At 35.4% G+C, this 13,335-nt stretch overlaps 1 protein-coding gene across 5 annotated transcripts in view; it reads left to right on the forward strand.

Moving 5' to 3' along the window:
• LOC145934379 (uncharacterized) overlaps nucleotides 1–13,182 on the forward strand; it is a 120,089-nt gene extending 106,907 nt beyond the window's left edge. For 3 of the 5 annotated variants that reach the window (XM_083034755.1, XM_083034763.1, XM_083034748.1), the window contains exons 2-9: nucleotides 1,032–1,498; nucleotides 2,306–2,385; nucleotides 3,788–4,022; nucleotides 7,702–7,819; nucleotides 8,094–8,247; nucleotides 8,333–8,492; nucleotides 8,646–10,271; nucleotides 10,704–13,182. In XM_083034755.1, coding sequence (XP_082890881.1) covers nucleotides 1,169–1,498; nucleotides 2,306–2,385; nucleotides 3,788–4,022; nucleotides 7,702–7,819; nucleotides 8,094–8,247; nucleotides 8,333–8,492; nucleotides 8,646–10,106 — 2,538 coding nt within the window. In that variant the 5' untranslated portion in view covers nucleotides 1,032–1,168 and the 3' untranslated portion in view covers nucleotides 10,107–10,271; nucleotides 10,704–13,182. The remainder of the gene's footprint in view (nucleotides 1–1,031; nucleotides 1,499–2,305; nucleotides 2,386–3,787; nucleotides 4,023–7,701; nucleotides 7,820–8,093; nucleotides 8,248–8,332; nucleotides 8,493–8,645; nucleotides 10,272–10,703) is intronic. The other 2 variants (XM_083034780.1, XM_083034771.1) reach the window with 2 other exon arrangements.
• The last annotated feature ends 153 nt before the right edge of the window (nucleotides 13,183–13,335 follow it).

A 13,335-nucleotide genomic window follows, 5' to 3' on the forward strand; every position in this document is an offset into this window, starting at 1 on the left:
AAGATACATATGGCGGATCGGTGATATCGCGTGTTTAACTGGATCTCTGTAATAAGCTTCTTGCACAATTCTTTAAACGAGATCGCAGCAATCGAGGCAGACATACAACGTCGGATGACTGCGCTTTAATCGAAAGCGCTGCTCCAGAATTCCGAGTTCGATAATCATTCCGCGATGCCATCATTTATATCGAAAACTGTTAAATCGCTCGATCGGATAGCTTAAATGTTTTGTGATACCTGCTGTTATAGCTCGAGAGTCAATAAACGAATTGTTAATATAATTTTAAGGACGTTCACCGCGCAAAATGCTAATGCGTGCGGAAACGCAGGAAAGTGCAAGCAAGAACTTCGACTCTGAATCTTCTTTGCTTGCACCCGGACTTTGATCGCGCACGTTGACGAAATATCGGGATCTGTGATCTGTATCTAGGTACTCCTTCCGAACAATGACGAAAAACTAGAAGATAAAAGGCTCGCAAGCGCGCACCGCATGATAATTCCGATACTATCCAAGGCATTACTTAATATATTTATGATATATAAATTATATTTATATTGAAAAGTTACATCTAATATATTGCAAATATTTTTCAGCATTTAAAAAATTAGACCTACAATGATTTAAATATAAAAGCATATTATTTATATTGAAACCACAGTTGATTATTTTTGTATGTGTACATGAACATACATATTCAAGTGCTATTATAATACAATATGATTTCTAATTGATATACATTCATAATGATACTGATAAGTTGTAATGTGTGCCAAACCAACGTCTCTACTTTTGTCGATGTTTTAATTAAAGTGAAACACTGTGTTACTCTATATGTAACGATTGTAATTGTTGGATTCATTCATTGAATCCTTAACAAATCCGATAATTGATTTCACTAAATAGACCTTGAAGTACTTTACTTCATCTAACTAGCTCTTTCAGCTCTTTAAGTCTATTATTTTTGCACTACTTGCATTATTAACACACGTCGGTATCCGTTAAATAATTTCCATTTTCTTGTGTTACAGCTGGATTCGTCGTATTCGTCCGACGATCGTCGCAGAATCTCCGGAAGAGTTCAAGATTTCGGAAACAGAGAAACGTTCTCGTCATAGCGCGAGAGAGAAAGAGAGAGAGAGATAGACGAAAATAAATTGACAATACAATGGAAACGAGAAAAACCCGATCGACGATAGAAATCTTCGAAAAGAACGGGCCGCGATCGAGCGAATTGCCGATCGCGTTCATTCACAGAGCGAAAATTGGCGATCTTTTAGCGAGACAGACGATGGCCTGGTGGCGGCAAACGTTGCAAACGTTTCCCATACGAATGACATTGAACAACATCGGATTGTTGACAGTGTTCCTAGCGATAGTGTCGCCGCGATCCCTTATTTACAGCCTCGTTTATCCAATTTTCAGATTAGTTTTCGGCACTCTCTACCCGGCATACGCTTCCTACAAGGCGGTGCGCACGAAGAATGTCAAGGAATATGTAAGAGAGAAACATAAATAATAAGTAGCTCTTGCGAATGCAGTTTTAACCTTTAAACCAAACATCCTGGATGTACTTAATTAAAAATAGACTTTGAAACTTTAAGCTACATATATTACATAATTATTTTTTGACATAATGTGATGAAAATAATTCTTTTAAAATTCATATACTACAAAGTTACAAATATATAAAAATATATAATCTTGATGGATTTTTTTTAAATGACAATTAAATCTCGTAGATTATGATTTAATATTCCGATTAAGTGGAATTAAGAAATATTTTCAATTTTTTATCTTTATATAAATGCATATCTTATTTTAGATTCTCTTCATACAATCAAATTTTCATAGATTTTTACGTATTTTATATTACGTATATTTTTTTACACCAAATTAGTTATTTGCCCACAGAAAACATGCTATTTATATTCAGAAATATTAATGTTTCGGAAATTTTTTAACACTAACCTTTTGCTTGTGAAACTGATGAAAGTCAAGGGTGTTTTACGTTGCTACGTTAACTAACGTCATAAATATTTTGTATTTAATACCGTCTGCTTGGAAAAAATATAAGTAATAATAAAACCTGATTTTTAAAAATTTAATTAGGTACATTTTTAAATCTTTTTGCTCTTTGGACAACAATTAATATATATTATATGGATTTGGTATTTTTTATTGATTTTCTTTGTCATTTTAATTCTATTTGTAACATTTTATTTATTAAAAGAAGATAAATCGGGAATATATTTCTCTGCTGTTTTTGCAATAATCCATTACTCTGGAATCTCTCTGGTTTCAGGTCAAATGGATGATGTACTGGATCGTGTTCGCGCTATTCACGTGCGCAGAAACTTTTACCGATGTCTTCTTTAGTTTTTGGTGAGACTATTATTACATTACTATTACATATTTATCACATTACTTTTACAAATAATGTATATTTTATACGATTTATCTAAATAATTAAGTAATATTTTTATATTTGGATAAAACAAAATTGGATAAAACTGTTATTTTGATATAATAATTGAAATGCCTATAGGAAATGAGAATCATAATATCGCGCATTTAAAATTTCCGCTGTTTGTAAATTTCATTGAAAGTAATTATTATCAAAATAGTCCTCGCTACATTATCTCTTTTAATCCATTTATCTATCAATATAATCCATCTTCCTGCTCGTAGAACTTAATCAAACTTGATGCAATCATTTATTTTTGATAATTTCTTTTGCATCATTTTATATGTATTACACATTTATAATATTTTTAATTAATAATTGCTTTTGATTTACATATCAAACTTAATTTGGAGGATTTTATAATATATCAAGAGCTTGCAATTTAAAAATTATCTGAATCTTCCGTTGTAAGAAAGTTAACTTATCAGTTCCTTAAAGTTAAAGAGTACCGAGGATAAAAGAAAGTGCATGAAAGCTGAGACACGCTATAGAAAAGAACAACGCGTTGATTTGATAGCGACCGTGTGTAGCATAATACAGCGGATATTGAGATGAATCTTGAAGTCGCGGCGCGAGGGCAAGCAAGGGGCCAATAAACCAAGCCAGCTGCGAACCTCGCGGTCTGAAAGTCGCTCTCACCGCGAGGAATTCCGAAAGTCTAATTTTGGATGAGATAGATATTGGCTTACATGCACTTCTGAGGATTCTGCCCGAGCTTCTTCCCTCTTCTCCTTCCCTTTTCGTTCCCCTGTTTCTCCTTGTCCTTCTCTCCCATTATGTTTCCCTCCTCATCAGAGGGCAGAGCATCGTACCAGATTTCATACTCGAATTACAACCAAAAAGGAAACTAGTACATACTTCTGGCGTCGAAATGTCAGATTACTCTCTCAGTATATTTGCGCTTTTCTCCAAGCCGCTCTCACTTTGACACTCGTGACAAATTTTTCGTAGCGCGAATCGAATCGAGTAGATTACAGGCGCGTAATAACACGTTGTATACAATCAGTTATTTTATCATTATTATTACATAAAAATACGACAAGTTTGCTTGAAAAGAAAGCGTCGCTGTCAAATTGATGCCTTCAGTATTTTTGTTTATTCTGACTTAATCAATCAATTTTTTAATTTCTTTATTATATAACTGACAATTTATACACAATATTTTTTGTACACAAATTTTCTTATATTAATTATATAATTAACATAATTAAAATTGGGAGATAAATAGATAGATAATCGAATAAGAAAGAAAGAAAAAGTCGCATGAGAGCGTATCGGCGCTGCGACATTTTTACACGTGTCTCGACGTCTGTTACGTAGGTTCCCATTTTACTATGAGATTAAAATCATCTTGGTACTATGGCTGCTGAGCCCGGCTACTAAGGGCTCCAGTATCCTTTATCGACGCTTCGTGCATCCCGCGTTAATCCGTCGTGAAGCTGAGATCGACGAAGCCATAGCACGCGCGACTGAGCAGGGTTACACGGCGGTGTTGCATCTTGGTACTAAGGGCGTAAACTATGCCACCACGGTCCTTATGCAGACCGCCATCAAGGTAAGACCCTATGTTAACCAAAGAAAGTGTCAGATCGTTGTCATATAGGGTGTTCAGAAATTATCGTCATTTTTTCATCTGAAAATGCCTCGATTGATCTCGCATTAATTTCGAAAAATCGGATAAAAGATAAAATGATAATTTATAGGACACTCTTACACGTAGATGTAAGAAGAGCTGGCAGCTTTTAAGGAAGAATTTCGCTATGAAAATTTCAACATCTAAATTATTTCTCATATATAGAATATAGCATTTATTTATATATATAAATTTAATTATATAATATTATATAGAATAAAATTTATATATGAAATCTTGTATTCTGGGAAAAAGGCTGCCAGGAATGTTTTACCTTGTTTGATCACGTATTTTAACCAGCCTGAACTCTTGCTTTCATTTATCATGCATAAAACTTCTATCGATCCGTCCTCGATTTCGCCCACTAATGATTTTACGTGTTTTTGATTTTTTCTGTTTTCGTTCTCTGTCCCGTCCGCATTCCCGCACGTCGCCGCATCGCCGTCTTACTGCCTAATCAAAAATTGAAAAAAACAAACAAACAAACCGACCATCGCCATCTGCAAAACCATGCACGACAAAACATCGAGCACATTAACCACCGCCCGATCAACGTCTTAACTGCTGTCATTGCTTATCAAATCGTCTCGTCAACTACACGATAAAATTCTACCATTGACCCGTAACAACAACAATAATCATCAACACGCCGATTATTGCTGACCGATTGAAATGCAAAAAAAAAAATAAATAAAATGTCATATCGGCGTCATACGATAGAATCTCCCGATCGTATTCCCGAACACGACGAGTGCACTCCCCGACCGCCAATCAGACCCGGCGATTTCTAGCTTAGCCAACCCCAGAACAACGACGCGGTTAAACAACCAGCAGCTGGACGGGCCGGATTGTCTGGACGGCAATGCGATCTGCAATCAACGTACTAAGTCCGATAGTCTCGTGAATGGCGACGTAGTTTCCATCGACTGGCAGCACCGCGATTCGGATGACGACGAGGAGATAATGCAGGAGCTACCGACGACGGACACCGATCACGAGCTGCCGGACGAGGAGCCACCGATATTCAAAATGCCCGAAGAGGAAGCGCCGCAGAAGACGCGAAAGTCAAGGAAGGAACGTGGCAGTACCGAAGCCACCAGACGTCAGAAGAATCGTGCCTGCAAGTCGAAGAATTATGACATAGATTTTAGCGACGACGCCGAGGTCAATTAATCCGAGAGACGGATGATGCTGTATAAAGATGGTGGAATGAGGATAAATCACCGGAAGCCTGAAAAGCAAACCGATGGATCGATAATATTGAGAAGTATCGGCGATTTTGTCAAAGACATGAAAGAATGCAGCTGATTTGTATTTGTATTATTAGTAAGTAAAATAAGAGAGACTCAATTACGCGCGAAAGAGCGCTTTGAGGACCGATGACAGAATTTTCTACACATTGTACACTTACATTGATTTTTTTTTATGCGCTTTCATCTATCACTTTTTTTTTTTAGATTTTTTTATGCGCGAGTTCGAAGCGAAATTTTCTGTTCGCGATATCACGAAAAATTTTCATTAAATAGTACGAATAATATCTTCTGTCTCTCTATTATCTATTACCTCCGTAAGTAAAATTTACATTGTGTGTGATTGTTTAATGGGCAATATATTTTAGTGATGAAAAGATTGATATATTGATAAGGTAAGAGACATGAGAAACGTAGATTTTATACAATCTCGTATTCTTTGTTTTAAAGACGTGAGAACTTTACAACTTTAATCTCTTTATAATGAATATGATATGGACAATTTCTAATTGTATACACTTTTTTGACAAAAATAAGAGTCGTTAGTCATTTTCACTCACTTGAATGCTTTATTTTATACGTATATTGTTTGTATTTTTCCACGTGAAACTTTATTCGAGTCTAGAAAATCATAAGAAATATGTATCTGATCGTCTTATATATAACTGGAACGTAAAGTAATCTTAGTGGAATCACAATGGAATTTCAATATTTTTATATAATATTGCGCACATCACGTTGGTGTTAATAATGTCAATTAAAGCGCGCGACATTCAATATAGGTTTAAGGATGATGATTAAAGCTCAGAGATTTAATATGAGAGAAGTCCGAGAGAAAAGTATTGTTCAAAAATTCTATGTAATTATTACAAGAGTCAATTACACATTTTTTCGCATCATTATCGTTTATCATCTCTTGCAATTTATATATATAATGCGCATAACGAATAAATTTAATAATGCTATTAAGACAATTAACCAGCGATTGCACCAACATTAGTTAATGCTGACTTTGATTAAATTTTCTTTTTCTAATTCTCTTCAACATACATAATAATATGATTATCGAATAACGATAACGTACAACGAGATGAACGAGATTGTGTGCTATAGCATAGTCATCATTGTTATCATTGTCGTCGTAATTAGATAGTGTTATTCGCGTATTTGTGTATTCGTTTGTGCGTTTCATCTATAAAGTTACTGATAAACATGGATTTGCGTTAGATTACACGTGTCCTGCGATATACACGCACATGGGAAAAATGCAGCAATAAAGCTTATGCGTTGTCAACAAATGGATGATGGACGTGTCCTGTCGCTTCAGATAGGCTGGTCTGATAAAAACGTCCGTCACTGTTTGGTTTATAGAGACGCATAGATTAAAAAAAAAATACGTGTAACTCTTTGCGATTTTATAAAAATTGAATTACTTTTATACACCGTATTATATATTATAGTCGCGCGTAATCGTTTATCCCGTAGGACAACTACGATTTTGGCGGCTGTAATGAACACTTTAACGGTAACATGTGCATGTTACATGTATTTCAGTTCTTGTGAACTGAAGGAATCGATACGGGAAAAGCGAGTTCAGTCTTTGTCTTTGCGGTAACAAAGACAATTTCTGGCCGTGTAAACCTCTAGTGCCTTCTTATTGCTGTGGTTTTTCTACGCGCCAGCTCTTGCAACGTCGAGAGCTGTCTTAGCGAGTAAGAGATTTTTGTACCCGATCCCAAAGACTTCGATTATTATGAGTTGGTTTTTTTTTTTTTTTAAATAAAAGCATTACTTGGATGAGAGCCTTCGATTCTCCGTTTCTATTGTGTACATCTCGCCGCAGTAACCGCGTCCTCCATCCTTTACTTGCCTCTCGCTGTATCTCGCGAACGGAGAAATTGAATTATAAGCATTAATTCTCTTTTACCAAGTAGCGCATCTGTTTCAAAAATATAAGTTTACGTTAATAAAACTAATCGCTTATACGCATTATATAGACGCGACGTTACTTACGCATACAATGCATCCACTATTATACCGTATGCTTTTGGGCAACGCATGTTTAACAGAACGATAGATACAAATAAGATACAAGTGTCTCGATATGGAAAAAGCAAGAAATCGCCTTCGGATTGTCGAAATCTGGCGTAAGGGGAGTTTGCCTTCGTGACCGGTGATGGCAGATAATACATTAACATTCTTTTGGTTGGTAAGATTTTTATTTTGTTTTTTTCACTTAATCAAAATCTCGATGATTCAATTCTTTTTTTTTCGCAGTAGGTAGGTAATATGCTGGCCGCATCATCTCTACGAAATGAGAGAGATGTTTCACGAGCGATTTCCTTTTCCAGGGTGGCGGCGGACTGGTGCAACAATTGAGAAAAAGTTACAGCCTCAGTGATCTAACCGGCGAAAAGGAGGACGAAAATAGAAACACACCCGATGCGCGTGACGAGACAGACATGCAAGGTAGCTGATTTCTAGTTCTCGTGCAATTGAATAGAAATATTACATTTTAGAAAAAAATATAAACAAGTTATTTTTTTAATAAGCGCAAAAAATTTCAAACATCAGCTTTTTCTTTTCCATATCTTGATGCGTTATTTATGTTCATCTGGAGCATAGAGATCTAAATCAAATATTATTAATTTAATTAATCAAGTTCAAAAATTGAAACAAGATATAGGTATTCAAAAATATATTTCAAATTGCACTGTTTTAAAATAAATAAATTTCTGTGTAGCAGAACCTCGTCGAAGAGAGCATACCGGCAGAAGGGGTTACAGCCCTCGCAGAACCCAGTCCAGCAGCAACGCATCTCGAGTAGACATGTATTTTTCCGAAGTGGATGTCGACGTTCGACAACCAAGGCCTAGGGAACCCATAGCTAGTTTAACGTGCGTAATATATTTATTAAAACAAAATTTACATGACATTATTTGTGTGAATATTAGTAATAACGAATTTTTTCTACATCCGTAGAAATATAAGGTCTTCGGACGACATATCTAGCGGTTACAGTAGCGGCGAGGCACTACAGTCTCAGCGCATTATTTCTCAGGGTGATTCCTTAATAAGAACGTCGAGCGTCGGCGCGAGAACGCGCATGAAGCCTCGTTCTACTACGAAGAAGACACCAGAAGTAAGCCGATAAGTGTACTTTAGAAATTAATAATTGTATCATTGCACCGATTGTATTATTGCAAAAAAAAGTGAAATCACGGATCATTCTTCGACACACGCACACATTCGTCAACTCAGTTAATGATACGTACTTTTTTTGTGGTCTTTGAAGGACAGGGACGAGGATTTCAACCGCATCGATCTTCCATCTCCTGAAAATATCTCTCTCCCGTCGTCCCTGAATGTCCTCACTCCTGAACAAGCTGTCGAGCTTTTGCTATTATTTTCTCAGACATTGAAAGATCGCCCGATACTTAAATCTATCGCGTCTTCTATCGATGAATCCGCGAACGAAACTCGATCCACACCAAAAACAGAAAACAGTGAATCGTCATCGACAGAGTCGAGTAATGAATTCGTAGACACAGACACCGTTCAAGTAGACTTACAAACGGTGCAAACTATAGAAATCGAGAATATCTCAATTGAAAAGCTATCGATACCTGCAGAAAGCGCAGATAAAATAAATGTCGATAACTCGATAAAAGAACTTGATTTTCAGCAAGCTGAATCTAATAAACAAATTGAACATATTGATGAAGATTCAAGAGACAGTCAGGTAAACTCTTCCCAAAATCCCGATATTGGTGCTGATATCGAACGAGTAACTAGCGAAATATGTCAGGAAAAGTTCAATGAGCTGAAGGAATTGTTAAACGATGCGCATAAAGTTGCGAGAAGCATCGTATCTTCTCAAGAAAAATTGAATACGATCGACGAAGGTAAGGAACATAACGTTAGTGAGAGACCAGAAATAAAAGCTGATGATTCTTCGAGCAAGGATTGCGATACTGCGATGCAGCGTTCTGTTACGCCGATTTCATCGAGTTGCAATCTTGAAGGCGATAATCGCGCAGGTAAATATCATAAAAAACCTGCTCCAAAAGCTCCAATAGAAACTGAAGCAACAATAAATAATGAAGACACCAACGAAAATGTGTCTCAAAACGCCTTGAAAGCTACTTTGGTCATTAAAACTGGAACGGTAAGAACCGTTTCAAATGCGGATGCTATGAAAGATATTTTCTTGGCGCATACGACGGACTTGAAAAAGAAGAAGAAGAAATCCAATAAATCACGCGCTAAGGAGAGTTTTTCCAAATTATTAACGATCCCGAAGAATATCTTTCACAACGCTTTCCACAAGGAGCAAAGTGAAACTTCGTCTAAAGAGGATGATTCCAGTTCCACGTTCTCCGAAACCAGCGAATCAGCGTCAAGATCGGGTAGTATTGGATCCCAGATATTCGTGGACGCATCCGCGAAATTATCAACTTCAAAGCAGGAAATAGATGTGGAAGAGATTTCACTGAGAGCGGAACCTCATAATACTAAAAGTTTCTATAAAAATGTAAATTCTTCTACTGAAAAATCAGATACTTTTATCGTACCGTTGAATGAAACAGATCTCAATAAAATTGAAACTAACGAGACTCGAGACGATGCAAGAAATATGGAGACCTTTGAAAATTATGAAAAGGATCTTGAAAATAAATCTAACTTGGAGATTCGTAAGATGTCACAGTCGCTGTCTCACAGTGGCAAAACAGAGATTATCACCGATATTAATTAAAGTTATTTAATAGAAATTATTTAATCGTATAACTACATTATTTTGTTTTTGTTAAAGTATAAGAAAAAAGCTTGTTCCTCCTGCTATCCCATTTTCCTATATTTCTTAGATATTTTATCCTAATTGGAAATCCGGGCAGAAGAAATGGACTGATCCATTAAGATCGTATGAATTAGTTTCTGAGTGTCTCTTGTTAATCCATATAATTAACTCCATTTTCATTAATCATAACACGTAGCCTTGCATGATATTAATTCTTGGAATTCTAACGCAATTAATCCATAACTCTTCCGAATCACACACAATTTATTTAGTTTACTCGTTTTTATTTGGTTTATCGGAAATCTCCAATTCTCATAATTAAACTATTTTATGATTAACTTAATGTAACATAGATGATACATATCAAACTAAATTTAAATCTAAACTTTTAAACTATTAAACTATTTAAAAGATGATCTTGTGCTCCTCTTTTTTTTTACCGAATTACTGATCAATTTCTATCAAAACATGAAAACAATGGCAAAAGGGATTGACAATATGCCAATTTTGAATTCCATAATAAAAATAATGAAACAATATTTTCACATATTTCAGATTACGAGTTTCGCTACCTTGCCTCGCAGTAAGAAGACCACTAAGAAGAAGGTGGCATGAAACTTACCTGCTGCTGACCGCATTAACGAATAAGACCAAGTCTCTTTTCTAATGGAAGCAAAGTATTTTCATCCGCGTGCAAATCTAATTTTGCACGGAGCCAGGTATAAACGGGCACATGCTATTGGTCAGCAGCTACTATCGATTAGCCGAAACACGTGATGTATACAACCAAGTGTCTCTAGCACCGATATTTCTTAATTTAACTTTTTAATCATTGATTTATATTTTATCGATCGCGCGCGTTAATATTTATTACTCAAAGTGAAACTCAATCTTTTCCCAAAATTATTTGCGACGAGCTTACTGGATATATACGCAAGAGACAAGGAGAAATTCTAACAGTCTTATCGTATTTCTCCGGGAAACACGTACATAGATAATAATACATATTTGTATCGATTATATGTTACACCGTTGCTCACAGTCATCCGAAATGTTGTACACAAATTAATATCTTGGATAATTTCCCAATGTATCTTAAACTCTCTCTCTTTCTCTCTCTCTCTCTCCCCCTCTCTCTCTTTGGAGAGTTAAGTCTAGCTTTTATATGCTAACGTTTGGTAGTGCTGTTACTAGTAAGGAGGACTTGATACATATTGCACGCAGTATATCTGCTTTAAGAATAAGCTTTGTTTATTATAACGTAACGAAAATTGCCATACCTGCGCGGTGTAGCCGAATGACGTAGAAGAGTTCTCGTTACCCAAACGGAGAATTAATGGAATCTTGTTAATTCCCCAGCAAGATGACACAAGACGTCACGTACAATAAAGGAAACTCTACATCCTGCGAAACTATGTAGAATGACTTTGATATTGCAAACGCTACTGTAACTCGAACAAACTTCGAGCCTAGTCGATAGAAAAATGTGAATACTAGGAACTCAGGCCATACTGAAATAGTGCCACGCGAAATTATCCTTCCCTTATCCCTTATCCCCCTCCCTTCGTAATCTCCTTTTCGTTACCAAATAATAATGTTTGATGGACTGTGTCTAATTACGATTGCGTATGCAGAGTATCGTGTGAATATATAATTAAATTAGCTATTTTCCCCTTTACGGAATCTGAAGTTCGAGAAATCGCACGAGTTTCTTAAAAACTCTAAACAACTATGCGATCCTGTTTAAGGACCAACATTTGTCTATAAAATTGTGACAAATTGTTAAGGATATTGTTAACATTTCGTGAAGTCGTTTTCAATTTTTGCACACTTCGATAATTCGAGGACAAAAAGATACTAACGTACACTTTGATAGTGAGTATTTTACAACGTTAGCTATATTATATACATATATACTTAGTTTCAGTTTTATTGCGTTCATAATTTAAGGTATATCTTACTTGTGTGCGTATGTATTTACACCTCACTTAAATATTTATCCTAATTTTGGATTATAATTACGTTTGTCGTATCGATATTCTTTCATTACAGCGAAGATTTTACATCGTACGCCCATGAAAGATTTACGCACAAGTACTATTGACGATTATTTCGACTTAATTGTATGTATTAACAGAGATTCGTATATATATAATTTATTGTATTGTACTTTAACGTTCATTGCATATCTTAGGAAAAATTAACATATTATGTAATTAATGTAAATTAGGAAAAAAAAAAAAAGAAAATGCGAGAGACGCGGTGTTAATTTATTAGTTAAAAGCTCGATAAGAGTAAAATACTCGATTTGTTACTCGATTAACGATTGTTAATTTTGCGTATATATGTATGTTGTACGCGAGGTTCACAAACAATTAATCGAGAAAGAAAAATGTAGCAAATGCTCTTAACTCGCTTCGTGGAGTATAAATAAATCATGTAAATGTGATCTACAAAAAAAAAGTGTAGAATAATATATCATTATATAATACAAATCAATACACAAAATAGATATTTTTATGCAATCCAGATATTTGCTCGAATTTGAAATACATTATACGCATTTGCTGCATTTTGTCTGCATCTTTTAACGACTCGTTGAGAAACGTTAATACGTATTCGTCTCGAACTTTATATATGCGAGCATATGTGATAAGAAAGCGAGCGTGTGAAAGAGTAAGAGAAAATGCTCAATTATGAATCTCTACCGGTATTATTAACAAAAAAAAAACGGTCGGTTTCCTAGATCTGATAGGTATATACATATATCTCTTGTTCTTTATAAGTATTTACGCCTCCGGCGCATAAATTGTGTGTCCCGAGTTCTATTATGGTGCTGCGATCTTTGTAATTTGTTTTATAGTTATGTATCTCGACGATATGAGAGAAAAGGCAGAATCGAGAATACGTTTAAAACAAAGTTACTCTCTGCGCGTCTAAGAATTTCAGAAAATTATCGAAAATGCTGAGTGAGATCGATTAAAAATTATTTCAATTCAGACACATAACGTAGAAAATAAATGACATTAAAGTACGATATTTGGTGAATACCCCCGCACATGTCCTGATTAAAAAATACGCGTTATTTATATGCAGCATTTAAAAATTTATATTTGCCCCTGTGTTTTTATAGAAACGATGAATTTTCTCTTTCTATTCATAAAGCTAATCGACGCGCACGTATTTT

This window comes from Prenolepis imparis, unplaced genomic scaffold (genome assembly GCF_030444845.1).
Source record: "Prenolepis imparis isolate NDT839.2.m4 unplaced genomic scaffold, iyPreImpa1.0 SCAF_1, whole genome shotgun sequence".
In the NCBI taxonomy this organism is placed as follows: Eukaryota; Metazoa; Arthropoda; class Insecta; order Hymenoptera; family Formicidae; genus Prenolepis; species Prenolepis imparis.